Below are 15779 nucleotides of genomic sequence, written 5' to 3' on the forward strand. Positions count from 1 at the left end.
AATTTAGCATCCATGCAGGGAAGGAGGTGCAAATGAACATGATGAAGCGAACAATATTATTATAGGAAGCCAAGAAAGACACGTGTGAAAAATGTAGTGTAAATGGAGTAGAGGGGGCGGAAGGAGGGAAGGAGAGAGAAAGGTTGACTGCGAGGCTGAAATAAATTTAGTAAAGTTAAAGAAAAGTTAAATAAAGTTTGGTAAAGTGTAAAGACGAGCGGTGAGCGTGAATGGCTCTATCAGCTTTCATCGGCATCAGCAGTGTTCATGTACGCCCTGTCTCTCGTCACCCTCACGTCACATTTATATCGCCTGCCACACAGCTTCTGCCCTGGCTCGCCCTGCCCCGAGAGACACACTGCCTGGGTGGGACCCTCATCGCATTGCCAAGCTGTCGTTACGTGATATTATTTCTTTTTTTTGTAATTTGTTTATCTACTTATTTACCTATTATTATCCAGTTATTAGAATCAAGTGTTTTGAGTTAAGGCTGTTTGTTTGTCTAGTGTGTGTGTGTGTGTGTGTGTGTGTGTGTGTGTGTGTGTGTGTGTGTGTGTGTGTGTGTGTGTGTGTGTGTGTGTGTCAATCGCTACATCTCCAATGGGTCTGTTGCCTCCACTAATATCGCAATATCGCCTCACTTCCATGCACGTGTCTGTCCACCTGACGTGCATGGGAGCTCGCTTGGAGGCTGCTATGGTCTGAAGGTAAGTCTAATTCCGTGCGTGGCGTGCGTGCCTCTGTCCCGCAAGGCAACTGACGGCCACGCCCAAGGCCGCACAGTTTGCTATCTCTGGAGTTGCTCACGCTTCGGTAACTATTTGTAAACACCCACTCTCTCCCTCCTCTCTCTCTATCTGTTTCTCTTCCTTTCCTTCCCTTACTCTATCTCTCTCTCCTCCGGTCCCCTCCCTGCCTCTCTCCCGCCCGCTTGGAGCCTTTACTCACATGATGGCGCTGCTCCATCAACCCAACAGCTGTGCTTCACTACACCGCCACGCTCCATAAACAAACACAAAAACAACCACGCTTAGTTTCCGAGGTCCACAACACTAAGAAACGAGGCATTGAAAGCTAATAATAAACAAGGGATCTTATGATAACAGAATTTAAAACACAAAATTCCTAATGTTAATACAGTTTCATAAGGAAGGGTTTTGTTTAGTTTCCGAGGTCCGCAACACTGAGAGACGAGGCATTAAAAACAAATAATAAACAAAAATTCATAAAATTCCCAGTGATTTTTGTACTCTTGTCACCGTAGAATTCACCAAGAAGCTACCGCGTCCTCTCCGTCTCTTTCAACTTAACTTTCAGGGTGAAGGACTAAAGTGGGATTGTCAGCCACGAACACCATTGTCCCCAGCAGCCGCACCACAGACTCAGGATTCTTACGTAACTGTCTACCTCGCTTCGCCCGCCCAGAGGATTTTGCTGAGTGGCGCAGAAATGATGCCGCAAAATCACACTAGCCAATTTCTCTCCACTTCCTCCTTATCTACTTCCTTAAATATTTTCTCTCTCTTAATGGTTTTATAAGACGTGTTTTTTTTTTTTTATAATGTAACGTCCTCCCTTTCTCAACGTTTTATTGTTGGTGTGTGTGTGTGTGTGTGTGTGTGTGTGTGTGTGTGTGTGTGTGTGTGGTGTGTGTGGTGTGTGTGTGTGTGTGTGTGTGTGTGTGTGTGTGTGTGTGTGTGTGTGTGTGTGTGTGTGTGTGTGTGTGTGTATGTGGACAGGCTCTGGTACGCTGCCTTGTATCGATGGGGTTCTACCAAGCGTGTTTGTATAGGGCAGACGACAAGCTCCAACAATGACACCCTCTCTCTCTCTCTCTCTCTCTCTCTCTCTCTCTCTCTCTCTCTCTCTCTCTCTCTCTCTCTCTCTCTCTCTCTCTCTCTGGTCACGCACCTCCCCACGCCGCTAGTGTTAATAAGGCACGTCTAAGATAAGAAGGTAAAAACAAGTATAAACGTCTATAGTCACAAGTACCTCTTCTTTGGGTGAGAGGGAATATTGACCGCGACGGAGGAGGAGGAGGAGGAGGAGGAGGAGGAGGAGGAGGAGGAGGAGGAGGAGGAGGAGGAGGAGGAGGAGGAGGAGGAGGAGGATAACAAGCGGTGAATATTGACAGCTTCCCTCTCACACACACACACACACATACACACACACCAGTGACTCCTCTCTCCACCTCTTCTACACACGAGTGCCTTTGCAAAACATTAACACGTGGCTTCAGGAAATGAATGCCTATCTACACTTAAAAATAACCTGAGGGAGGAGCGTGTGAGTGTGTGTGTGTGTGTGTGTGTGTGTGTGTGTGTGTGTGTGTGTGTGTGTGTGTGTGTGTGTGTGTGTGTGTGTGTGTTGTGACCTGTAGTATGTGTGTGTGTCGTCATGATCGTCACAGTGGCCGTCCCTTTGGCACCCCGACCCGGAAGCAGAAGAAACCTTGGAGCGCATCGGCCTCTCATGAAATTCTCCGAGGGGCGTTCACGTGCCGAAGCCGAGGAGCAAAAGTCGGTAGTATTGAACATAGGGAGAAAGGGGTGTAAGCTGCAAAGGCGAAGTGATGATTGAGAAGAGAGAGAGAAGACTGACAATAGTGTTATGATTGAGTGATGGCTGGGAGGGAGAAACACTGATAGAGGTAAGATTTAAAATGAAGGTTTAGGAGAACAGGGACGATTGAAGACTAGAAAATAATTAAGAGGGAGAAACAGGGAAGGTTATAATTAGGAGTCAGAAGAGAGAGTAGTAGTAGAGGAGGAGGAGGAGGATGAGGGAGTTAAGGAGTGAAGAGGGGTGGGGGAAGCAAGTCAGGTAAGGGCCTTGGGGGCATGTTAGTGTCTCCGTGACCCTAAATAAGGAGAGGTATCGAGTCTTATTACACTGGCTGCTAGAGAGGAAACTGGCGGACGGACCCTTCTCTCCCCACCACCACCACCACCCGCATACAGCAAAGGTTCTCTCTCTCTCTCTCTCTCTCTCTCTCTCTCTCTCTCTCTCTCTCTCTCTCTCTCTCTCTCTCTCTCTCTCTCTCTCTCTCTCTCTCTCTCTCTCTCTCTCTCTCTCTCTCACGGGGGATCGGGGGAAGGGAGAGTTGGGGAGGGAGAAGCGGTATCTGTGTGACTAATTATATGCTTGAATTAATTGGGAAAAAAATGGAGCATAAAAAAAGATGAAAGAGTTGATTGCAGCAGCGCTTGGTATGTCCCGAGTTGCGCGCCGCTCAATTGGATTATATGAATGATTGAAGGTTTTTCTTGTTATTTTTACTCGCAGGTAAAGGGGGAGGAAGGATTTTGATATGAATTATAAATGCTTCCACGCTTGGCTCAGTTTGGCTTGGTTTTTCTGACCTGCTTGGCTCTTCTCATAAAAAAAATGATAGTCAAGTATATTTTTTTATCTATTCATTCATTCATTCACCTGTTTACCTATATACTTATTTGTTTATGAATTTCTTTACCCATTTACTTATGCAAAAACCTCAAGTCACATCTATCCACTAATGCATCAACATAACGAATAAAAACACCAAACTTAAACACTTCTATCAGCACTCTATACCTGACAACGTTTTGAATCTACCCATCACTTCATACCACCACTAAAGCTGACGAGGGTACTGAGTCTATACTTATAAACCCTTGTTCTATATTCTCATCCAGGCGGGGGAGGAATTAAGCTCCTGTCCATCAAACTGAGGGCGGGAAAGACGAAGATGAATGTGGTATTAGAACACAAGCCAGTCAGAGCACAAGGTATTCTAGTATTCTATCCCCAGTACACGCGCAGATTCCCTCGATCCTACTGCTGCTGAGTGGCCTGATCGTAGGAGAATCGCTGAAAATGTTCGAAGCTTCTGAACAATAACAGCAACGGAATGGCGACCTGGGGGTGGTAAAAGAAAGGGGAAGCAGAGAGAGAGAGAGAGAGAGAGAGAGAGAGAGAGAGAGAGAGAGAGAGAGAGAGAGAGAGAGAGAGAGAGAGAGAGAGAGAGAGAGAGAGAGAGAGAGAGAGAGAGAGAGAGAGAGAGAGTTTTATATGTTTTATTAGCTGGGAGACTAGCTAATAAAAAAAAATGGGAAAAATATGTGAGAAAAGAAAAACACTAAACTGCAACTTATTTGAAAAAAATGTACGATGATATATGAGTCAATAGCGATAAAGGTAACATAATACAGAGAGAGAGAGAGAGAGAGAGAGAGAGAGAGAGAGAGAGAGAGAGAGAGAGAGAGAGAGAGAGAGAGAGAGAGAGAGAGAGAGAGAGAGAGAGAGAGAGAGAGAGAGAGAGAGAGAGAGAGAGAGAGAGAGAGAAGTACGAAGTTAAGCTGTCCTGGCCCGGAAGATGCAAGTATTGAAAAGCTAGAGAGATTAATGAAGGAGATAAGAGGAAGCCTGTCAGGTAGTTAAGTCAAGCAGACTGAAGATGATGACGATGATAGTGATAATGATGATGATAGTGATGAGACTAACAACCACTCATCAATTAATCACAACAGCGAACGTGTAACTCAAATTCAACCCACCAAAAAAACAGTACAAATGCATAAAAGCCCCTTTTAACAACCACTCGCCTGACCATTATCGCGCCTAATGGACAGAACTGCAACCCGTCCATGCTTTTCAATACAGAGCCGCGCATAACAATGGGGAGTGACGGGCCGGGGAGTGAGAGGCGGGATACGAACTACTGGTAAGCTACACCACGCTCCTGTCTCCCTTCCCGCGTCCCTCCAGGTTGAAAAAAAGAAGAGAGAAAAAAAGGAATAAAAAAGCGCACAGCCAGTAGTTCCCGCAGTTAAGTTCCCAGTCTTAAATAACATCATCATCATTTACATTCTAATTTCTCCCGGCGTGCGCTTGAAACTTGCGCCGCCACTTGTGAGGAGAAGAAAGGAGAGGGAGGGTGGGAAGGACGGGGAGGGGAGACAGCAACTCCACCAATGCCTGAGTCTTCTGCGCACGACCCTATTAGAATCTTGAAAAGTGACGGCGAATGAGAGAGAGAGAGAGAGAGAGAGAGAGAGAGAGAGAGAGAGAGAGAGAGAGAGAGAGAGAGAGAGAGAGAGAGAGAGAGAGAGAGAGAGAGAGAGAGAGAGAGAGAGAGAGAGACGCGATCGTGCATGAACAGTATTATTATATATGAAGTCAGACCCTACATGGACTATTAGGTTAAGTCTAGGAGGAGAGAAGGAAGACGAGGCATTGTGGTGTGGTGTGGTGTGGTGTGGTGTGGTGTGGCCGGGTCGAGTGGTGGTGAAGACAGACTGTGTTGGCTGGTGGTGGTTTTCAACGCGAGAAGAGAAGCAGGGTACGGAAGAGCGTGCGAGGATGAGGTACGGGATAAGTAAGGCTTTGCAAGGGGATGTGGAGGAGAGGTTGAGGCGAAGGTCGTAAAATGAGGAAGAGGACGTAACGAGTTCAAGGTGACTGGGAGAGGGTACGAAGTGTGAGACTTATTATAGTGGTGGTGTTAATTAAAGCCAATTAGTCACAGGTAATGGAATGCTCACAGCGGGTAAAATTGGCTTGTTTGCGTATGGTACACACGATATTTACCTTTACCATCTCATGTCTCTTATTTTAAATGACTATCATATTACAAAGAGACAGCAAGGGACAAAATATATACTCCTGCTTCTTCTTTTATTTTTTTTTTCGTATTCCTTTGATTTTCCTTAGTGTAGCATACAACAGAGAGATAGCAAGCCAAAAGGTACGCTGCTGCTTATTACAACTTTGTGTTCCTTAGTGTTTCTCTCTCTCTCTCTCTCTCTCTCTCTCTCTCTCTCTCTCTCTCTCTCTCTCTCTCTCTCTCTCTCTCTCTCTCTCTCTCTCTCTCTCAGACACAAAATGATGAAAGTACGGTCTCACTTCTGAAACCACATCAGCAGACGAACGATATTCCAATCTAATAATTCAAGAGCTTTTCGAAGCACTCGGCGTCGAATACTAGATGAAGTGAAGTGGAAGAATCTGAATAAATAGCCAGCAGAAAACAGAAGCTACACGGCAGCAACAGCAGCATACGCACCACGCAATAACTGCTACAATATATCCTCAGAATGGAGACACACAGTTGATACCCTTGAGATGGGAGACAAATGTGAACTGATGGACCAACGTGTGCTGGTCATATAAACACTGCATGGTGAGGAGAGTAAAGGATGAGACGGCGGCAAGACAGTAGAAACGAAAAGTAATAGGAGGTGAAAGGTTTTTGGAAATGATGGAGGCGAGAACAAGCATAAGAAAAACGAAAAAAAAAAAATGGTGAGAGAAAAAGGGAGTAACTAAGTAAGGAAAGAAGATGAGAGAAGGTGAGCCACTAGAAGAAGAAGAAAAGAAATATGGTGATGAACAAGATGATAGACGGGAATAAGGGATGAAGGAAAGCATAAGAGAAACAGTAATAAAGAGAATAGCTACATAAGAGGAGGAAATTAGAGAAAATAACCCAGTAGAAGAGGGAGAAAAAGAGGGCGAGAGATTTCTAAAGTGAAGGACGATAAGGAAGATAACGATAAGTGGCAAAGGAATGCGAGAGGCGAACGGTGAGAGATAAAAAGAGAAATATTGCGTGGGAATGGACTGGAAGGAAAGATATATGCAATCGGGCAGTATTCTGAACTCGTGAAAATTTATAAAGTGAGAGATGGGATGGAAAACGAAGAGGGGTAGCGAAGAAATACACGAAAGAAACGATGAAAATGAAAGAGAGAAATACTGCATAAGGGAAGGAGCGCAGGGGAGAATAATATCAGAAGGAATAGGAAGAATATCAGGAGGAATAGGAATAATATCAAGAAACAGAAATAATATCAAGTAATGGCATAGGGAAATGAGAGAATAGGAGAACAATATCAGTAGTATTTTGCACTCAAGAATATAATCTCGCTGAATGAAGTCAAAGAGCCGCCTTGCTTCTTGGCTTAGCTTGTTTTTGTACCACCATGACCTTCCTTTCAGACTGGGACCGCCTCGCTGACGTAAGGAAACTAAACCGCTACCTCACGACTCCCAGCTCCTCCTCCTTCCATTCTTATATATAAATCTCTTTCCCTTTCCGTGTATTCTTCTTCTCCTCTTTCTTCCGAGCGTCCCCAAAGATTCAGTATATACTTGGTTCAGTAAACTTTTATTTCTTTTATTTTTTTTCCGAGTAAATTCTGTGTAGTTTTTTTTTCTCTCTCGTGCTTTGTATCTGAAAGTTGGCTAATGACTACAATGAGCTAGAAAAAAATTAAAAACACTACTTTCAATTAATAAAACATATACGAGCACTCCTCTTTTTCTTTCTCCTCTTTCTCTTCTTCTTCTTCTTCTTCTTCTTCCTCCTCCTCCTCCTCCTCCTCCTCCTCCTCCTCCTCCTCCTCCATCATCATTTCTCTCTTCCCCTTCTTCCTTTTCTCCTCCTTTTCTATCTTCCTTTCTTCACTTCATCTTTCTCCATCTTATCTTCCTCCTCCTCAATAATCATCTTCCTCTCCCTCCTCTTATTCTCATCTCATTTCTCTCTTCCTCTTCTGCTTCCTCTATATGCCTCACTTCCATCTCCTCCTTACCCTCCTCCTCATTTCGCTTTTCCTTCTTCTCCTCCTCCTCTTCCTCCTCCTCCTCCAAGTTGATATGCCGCAGTTTCTCTTCTTACTACTCTCTCTCTCTCTCTCTCTCTCTCTCTCTCTCTCTCTCTCTCTCTCTCTCTCTCTCTCTCTCTCTCTTGGCTCACACGTCATCCCCTCACGGCCTTCCTCGGGTTGGCTTGAGCAAGGGCGATGCCCTCCACTGCCCCTCCTCCCTCCCTTCCTCCCTCCCTCCCTCCCTTCTTACTACTCCTCTAGAGGTAGTAAACAGAACCAAACGAGAGGGAGAGGAAGGGAAGGGAGTGGGAGGGAAAGGGAGGAAAAGAGAGGGAGAATAATACGCACATATACGTTCTCTGTTACGGCGCTTACACACACACACACACACACACACACACACACACACACACACACACACTGAGTCTATGTATAATGTTTTATAAATATACTCGCACACGTTTATTTTTTTATATTTTTTTTTGTCACAGATTTCTTACTTCCTTTTCTTTTCTTCTTTCTTCCTATTGTTTCTGTTTTTTTTGTTTGTTTTGTGTTCATCACGATTTTACTTACTTGTTTATTTTTCGTTATATCTTTCTTTATCGCGCGTTTTACTCAGCCTTTCATTTATTTTATGTTCTTTACCACTTTTTCTTTCTTTTTCCTTTTCTTTATGTCTTTTCCTTATGTCCTCCAACGCTATTATCATTATTTTGTTCTTCACCAGTCACTCTTTCCATGTTCCCTTTTGCTCTAATCCTTTCAAACTTCTCATCACAGTTCTAATTCTTGTCCTTTGTTCATAATCCTCACCAGAACTTTTATTCCTTCCCTTCTTTTTACTCTCATCATCACTGCTTCCTTCCTTCATCCTCTTAGGTGGTAGTGCGTCTAGTCTTGCCTTCCCTTGCCTTGCACTTACCCTCTCCCGCCGTCCCTCCGTTCCCCCACACCTGCGCCACGGCTGGCCAGAAGCTTGATCCAGCCAAAGGTCATTGACTCTCTTGCACCATCACGTAATTCTCCTTGCTTCGTGTTCGCTAACTAGCATAGGTGTGATAGGAGGAGCAGGAGAGTATGGTGAAATATGACAACTTGCCACCTACGCTTGAAACGAAGGGAGATTACAACATACAAGAAAGATGAGAAAGATTGTGAAAAACACCAGGTAACCAGCCACACTTTACACGGTATAGATTGCAACATATGAGATTGAAAGAAAGGAGTAAGGGGAGAGAAGGATGATGAAAAATAATATCTAGCCTCCCACACGTTTAAACTGGAAGAGATTACAACATACAAGGCTGAAACACGAAACTTTGTGAAGCTGTGCAGTATATACGCTGTGTTTTCCTCAATATACTTAAAGGAGAAAGCCTATGCACGTCAGGAGAATATTAAATTGATTAGTGGCATGATTAACTACTTAACTAACTAACTAGCCAATCAACCAATCCACCCACTCATTCACTCACTCACCAACTCATTCACTAACTAATTAACTAAATAAATAAATGAATAAATAAATAAATAAATAAATAAATGTCAGATCGACTGAGTGCCTGACTGACTTGATAACTAAATAAATAATTGAAACAGAACTAACAACAATAAATTAATAAATGAGTGAGCCAAGTTAATAAATCAATGGACACTCGAGGGGTATTAACCTTTGAATGCAGCTTTGAACCCACACAGTCTGAAGTGTTAAAAATAAAAGTTGTCACCACGTCCACAAATGCATAACATACTCATACCGCCCCTCTTCCGCAAGGTATACGTACATATATTCCGTGTCCATACAGCACGACTTAACGCCACTGACAGAGATACGGAGACTGGTGTAGTAATCCGTGGAGCTTATGAAAGAAATTTTTTGTAACATTCTCTCAAATTAACAGAGGAGCTACTTTGCAGTGACGTGAAGTATATGAATCTACGAATGGTGGTTATAGACAGAGAAAGTAAAAGAATATGAATGATGGAGATGAAGAGAACACCCAAAATAATACAGGAAACTCTTAAGAATGAAGTTAAGTATCTGAATTTACAAATGGTTGTTATAAGAATGGAATAATACACATGAATATAAATGAGGGATAGCAAGATGACATGGAAATCCGTCATAATTCTGCTAGTAGCACAAGAACCCGCACAGACACAAGAAGGAAGCGGCGAAAACTTTGTGGGTAAAAAATGCATGTCCTTCAAGACGGTGGGTCACAGCGGTGTCCCCGAGGAGCAGCGCAGCGCTCCGCCCAAACGAAAAATACTGATGCCATTCTGGTTATAAAACTTTTAGTTCCAGCAAATCCTATTAACTTTTCACCGGAGAGCTGCATGCGGCGGCCGGGTGCTGCCACTCCTGCACTGATCTACTTACAGCCAGTTTTTTTTTTTTTTTCCTTTTATTTTTATACGTTTTATTTTTTTTTTCCAGATGATTACAGTTACAATAATGTCGCTAGAAAGCCATCACGCTTTTTTTTTTAATATCGAAGAAAACGTATGCATTTCATTCCCGCCGGTCGTTTTGCATTAATCTACCTATAAAGGAAAAGGTTTTGATATTCTCATGTAATATTTTTGGCTGACTACAATTACAATAATGTCACTGGAAGGACATCATGTTCTTTTATTGAAAAGTCGAACAAAAAACCTAACTCATCCTGGAAGTCTCTCTTCTGATCTACTTAGAGAAATATATTTTAATTTTGTTTTTTTAAGCGTAATTTGTTCGAGTGATTATAATTACAATAATAGAACTAGAAGGGGATTGTTATATATTTTTTTTAATTAAAAGCTGAAACTTTTGCAATCCTTCCAATCGTCATGAAAATGTTTGTAAATTTTTTTCTTTTCATTTTCATCACATCAGTAATGTCATCAGACCGGATCCTTGTTCTTTTCTGACTTCGAATGGAAATGTCGAAATGTCTTAAAAATAGTATACTCCAGAGTGTGGGTTCCTGAGGGTCACTTTCACGGCTGGCGGATCACGGCACGCGGTGAACCTTCAATGGTCACCTCCCCCGCCATTCAAACTTCTTCTTTTCATCATTTCCTCCTGATTTTTCTAATTCTCCTTCCCCAAATTGTTTCACGGACCAGTACTAAAAGATACAAATAGTTCAGTAATTGTTCTTAATAAGCCCTTGGCATCAACAACCAATTTGCTTTAAGCTTTAACGATCGTTCTATAACCTCCTAATTACCTTGTGTCTTGCTTCACTGTTTTCAAATTAACCGTCTTTTCTATTCTTTCTTCTTCTTTGATGTTTTACTTATCTGTGTCTTCAAATTAACTATCTTTCGTTTTCTTTCCTCATCTCCAACAAGCTTCCTTTATCTTATTTTCACTTGGCCAAAGATTCTTTGTCTTTTCCCTTATCCTTGTTCTTTTTTACCCTCTTCAGTAAGAACTCGAATCAGAATCTGCCGCAACCCGACACTCTTCTGGCTCAGCAAATCCCTTGATACCAGCAGCGTCAGGAGTTCTCTTATTGGCACTGTTACATTCGTTATCTGACCTCATATCATCTTCATTTAATTTTCCGGCCACTCCACTTGACATTCCACATCAAAAAAATGGTATAAAAATGTATTGCGAAAAATCTTTTACCATATATATATATATATATATATATATATATATATATATATATATATATATATATATATATATATATATATATATATATATATATATATATATATATAACCTGTTATAAACTCCAGCACCTCATAATCTCTGCGCGGCAATACATTTAGTCGGTTGGGCGGAAATGCAAGATAAAAATGTTCCAATACTAGATTCCTGGCCGTTGAATCAGGCTAAAAGCTTTGCAGCGTTTGCATTACCCTGTCTCCTCCTCCAAACTAAATTAAATTGTTTTACTCTTATCTTATCCTTCCTTGGAGGGCGGTGAGATTATAATAATCTTCACAACCTGATAAAGTTTATAAATTCACATATTTTTACCAGCGAAAATTGAGGTAAATGTTAGAAAAATATTCTGTACACGTAAGTTAGATAGAGAGATAGATAAACAGATAGATAGACAGACAGACAGACAGACAGACAGACAGACAGACAGACAGACAGACAGACAGACAGATAGATAGATAGATAGAGAGAGAGAGAGAGAGAGAGAGAGAGAGAGAGAGAGAGAGAGAGAGAGAGAGAGAGAGAGAGAGAGAGAGAGAGAGAGAGAGAGAGAGAGAGAGAGAGTGTATGTATCTGTGTGTGTGTGTGTGTGTGTGTGTGTGTGTGTGTGTGTGTGTGTGTGTGTGTGTGTGTGTGTGTGTGTGTGTGTGTGTGTGTGTGTGTGTGTGTGTGTGTGAGAGAGAGAGAGAGAGAGAGAGAGAGAGAGAGAGAGAGAGAGAGAGAGAGAGAGAGAGAGAGAGAGAGAGAGAGAGAGAGAGAGAGAGAGAGAGAGAGAGAGAGAGAGAGAGAGTGTATGTATCTGTGTGTGTGTGTGTGTGTGTGTGTGTGTGTGTGTGTGTGTGTGTGTGTGTGTGTGTGTGTGTGTGTGTGTGTGTGTGTGTGTGTGTGTGTGTGTGTGTGTGTGTGTGTGTGTGTGTAGAGAGAGAGAGAGAGAGAGAGAGAGAGAGAGAGAGAGAGAGAGAGAGAGAGAGAGAGAGAGAGAGAGAGAGAGAGAGAGAGAGAGAGAGAGAGAGAGAGAGAGAGTCAATAAATCTCCACTAACTGCCGAATATTCATCCAGTATTTAAATAAAAAATGGGTATCGAACTTGGACTTTATAACAAGCCGGTGTTGAGTAACATCTCTCTCTCTCTCTCTCTCTCTCTCTCTCTCTCTCTCTCTCTCTAGACGACAAGAAACACACACACACACACACACACACACACACACACACACACACGCACTTTCCTTGCAAAAAATATTAAACTAACGAACAAAAACATAACTTTCTGATATTTTCTACAACAACACCTCCTAAGACGACCATAAACATGCTCTCCACTGGCTAGTCTCCCTGTAAGAAGCTGATCTAATACCCGTCCTCATGGTGGTGACACAGCTGACTCTTCTCATAGTGTTTGCGGTCCGTCAACACACTTCATCGATCACCACACTCTCTTCTTCTCCTCTCTCTTCTCCCCGTTCTTTCCCGCTTAGCAGTGGAAGGCAGGGTAAAAAGAGGAGGATGAGAGAGAGAGAGAGAGAGAGAGAGAGAGAGAGAGAGAGAGAGAGAGAGAGAGAGAGAGAGAGAGAGAGAGAGAGAGAGAGAGAGAGAGAGAGAGAGAGAGAGAGAGAGAGAGAGAGAGAGAGAGAGAGAGAGAGAGAGAGAGAGAGAGAGAGAGAGAGAGAGAGAGAGAGAGAGAGAGAGAGAGAGAGCCGCGCCAAGAGGTGATCAGGCGGCGCAAAAGTCTACGGAACCAGCATGCCACGTTTCACTGTCTTGTGCTCGTCTCGCGTTGACTTATCATTATTTTCTTTTCTTTTTTCTCTTTTGTATTAATGTTTATTTCATTTGATACTTGTTTTCCGTTCTTTTCTTCAATATTTTTCACGTTCACGTTTATATATCTTTTTAATTGTTTCTCTTCCTCTTCTTCTTGCTTTATTTTCTCTCTATTTTCCTGTTCATCTTCATTATTGTTGATGTTATCCCCCCCTCTCTCTCTCTCTCTCTCTCTCTCTCTCTCTCTCTCTCTCTCTCTCTCTCTCTCTCTCTCTCTCTCTCTCTCTCTCTCTCTCTCTCTCTCTCTCTCTCTCTCTCTCTCTCTCTCTCTCTCTCTTGACCTTTACATCGTCACGCTACATCTTGTCCGTCCACTCACTCACATACTTGTAACAGAAGTCCGAGGTGAGTTTGTTTTGAGAATCAGCTGGCAAGGCCTACAGCTGTCGAGTGTGTCCCCGTCGACCCATCTCCACTACGCCCCCTCCCCTAGCCATCCCCTTTCGTTGTGGTCGGTCTATTATTAACACACACACACACGTACACACAGTTGAAGCCGTCACGAACCCACATAAATTCTACTTTCACATCAATTGATAGATACGTAGGCTTTTGGCTCGGCTTCTTTCCTTTCTTCCTAATACTGAATGCTAGTAAGGTTCCTCCTGCTGCTGCTTCTTCTATATCTTTATCTCTTACGACTCCCTACATTTCCATACTATATGTCTGGCATCTGGCTCCGAATAACTTGCAAATGTTCCAGAATACGATTGGAAGTTATGAGAATCTATGAGTTTTTTTTCTTTCCTACATGCCTAGCCTTGGTAAATATTTTGGAAGGTATTAGAGTTAAACGAGGGCAGTGTGGGAGAAATGAAGGTGATGGAGTGAGGGGAAAGAGTTGAAGGTGATGGAGTAAAGAAAAAAAAAAGAGAGGTGAGGGAATGAGGGTGAAGTTGAGGAAACGAGGAGGTGTTAGAGTGAGGGAAAAGAGTTGAGGGTGATGGAGTGAAGGGAAGGAAGTGGTCCTGAGGGAATGGAGGAAAGCTGGTGGGATTGAAAGAGGGAGAAAGAGAGGGAAAGGAAGTGGAGAAGGCTGAGGGAAAGAAGATGGAGGTGAAAAAGAAGAGGGAAAGTAGAGGAGATGAGGAACTGAGAGGAGAGAAGGGAGTCGAAGATAAAGGAGTGAGGGAAAGGGAAATAAGATAGAGTTTACAGAATAATGGAGAAGATGAAAAAGTGAAGGATTGAATAGGTGAGCGGAAAAATGAGATGACGCCAAGTGAATGCGGATGAGGACGAAGAGAAGGAATAAGAGGAACTGAACAAAAGGAATAAATATCTGCTTCACTTTTCTGCGTCTTTATCGTTTTTTCTCCCTGTCTTTTTCTTATGATAGGAAAAAAAATCGTCACTTATCGAGATCATGTCATTTCCTTTAGGGGAAATTGCCATCAGGAATAACTTTCAAGGATTCCTGAAGATGTTTTGGAGCGGAAAGAAAGATTCTAATAAGACCGCCAATATGTTGACATCCTGTCAGTGACATCCTCTCAGTAGTAATTACCAGCACGTCTTGCAAACTAGCTACCAATGCGCAGAGTTAAACTATCGTGGATTACAGAATGTTTGTTGAATGATGTTTATTCTCACGAAACTCGAGAGAAAAATGTCCTTAGATTTATAACACCTTCATGAAAGAAAGAAAATAACGTTTGATTTTCTGTAAACTAACACCAAATGTTTACATAAGTCATAAACTCACTAATACCAGGGGAAGTGAATTCTGCTGACCAAAGTTTAATCTCATGAAACGCAAAAGAAAAAAAAATCTTACATATACTAAGTTCTTATAAGAAGGAGAAAAAACAATTAATTTCATGTGAAGAAATCTGAACTATATGACAAGTCTTAATGTAATTCAGCTTAACGTATACAAGCCCCGGTGAGAGACGCACCCTACTTAAGAAATGAGGTGTTTTCACAATTTCATAAGCCGAAGGACAGAGGAAAAATATTAACAACCTGAGAACCATGTTTACATTTACATCATCCTTGTTTACCGGCTCAGAAAATACGAGATTCAAATATTTTTTACCTCTAACCTTTTCACTTTTCCCCCACCCGGTTAATATATAAAAGTCATCTCCAGCCTCATAACTTTTAAATATGATGATTTTTTGGATGGCATCGATAATAAGGCAGTAAAAGTTAAGTAAATAATTAATGAAGTGATGAAGGGCGGCAGAGGAGCGGGGAGAGAGAGAGAGAGAGAGAGAGAGAGAGAGAGAGAGAGAGAGAGAGAGAGAGAGAGAGAGAGAGAGAGAGAGAGAGAGAGAGAGAGAGAGAGAGAGAGAGAGAGAGAGAGAGAGAGAGAGAGAGAGAGAGAGAGAGAGAGAGAGAGAGAGAGAGAGAGAGAGAGAGAGAGAGAGAGAGGTGGGGGGTTCGAAAAAGAGATAAGGCTAGATTGGAGAGGCCGAGGAGAATCAACAAGAACGAGAGGTGCCGCGGGGGTGAGAGTAATGACATAATTTCTCGTAGGCGTGGCGGGGAGGGAGGTTGTGTACTTACCACTTTCCATCGCTCCTTGACCACGTGACCGGGCTGCAGGAGGTCCTCGCTGGTCATGGTGATGTTCTTGTTGTTCTTGCAGTTATTGTTATTGTTGTTCCGGTCCTGCAGGTCCCCCGAGTCCTCATGACCCCCGCTACATGTGCTCAGCCCTGCGCTCCTGAAGAAGGGAAGAAAGAAACACACG

General features: G+C 42.7%; 1 protein-coding gene across 11 annotated transcripts in view; it reads right to left on the reverse strand.

Annotated features, from left to right (window-relative positions):
• Positions 1 to 15779, reverse strand: part of LOC135106918 (uncharacterized) — a 145067-nt gene that overhangs the window by 39082 nt on the left and 90206 nt on the right. For all 11 annotated transcript variants that reach the window (XR_010271503.1, XR_010271504.1, XM_064016356.1 and 8 more), the window contains exon 2: positions 15593 to 15752. Coding sequence is in view for 9 of the 11 variants with exons in the window: in XM_064016356.1 (XP_063872426.1) it covers positions 15593 to 15752 (160 nt within the window). In the remaining 2 variants the exon portion in view is untranslated. The remainder of the gene's footprint in view (positions 1 to 15592; positions 15753 to 15779) is intronic.

Source organism: Scylla paramamosain, chromosome 14 (genome assembly GCF_035594125.1).
Source record: "Scylla paramamosain isolate STU-SP2022 chromosome 14, ASM3559412v1, whole genome shotgun sequence".
NCBI classification, from domain to species: domain Eukaryota; kingdom Metazoa; phylum Arthropoda; class Malacostraca; order Decapoda; family Portunidae; genus Scylla; species Scylla paramamosain.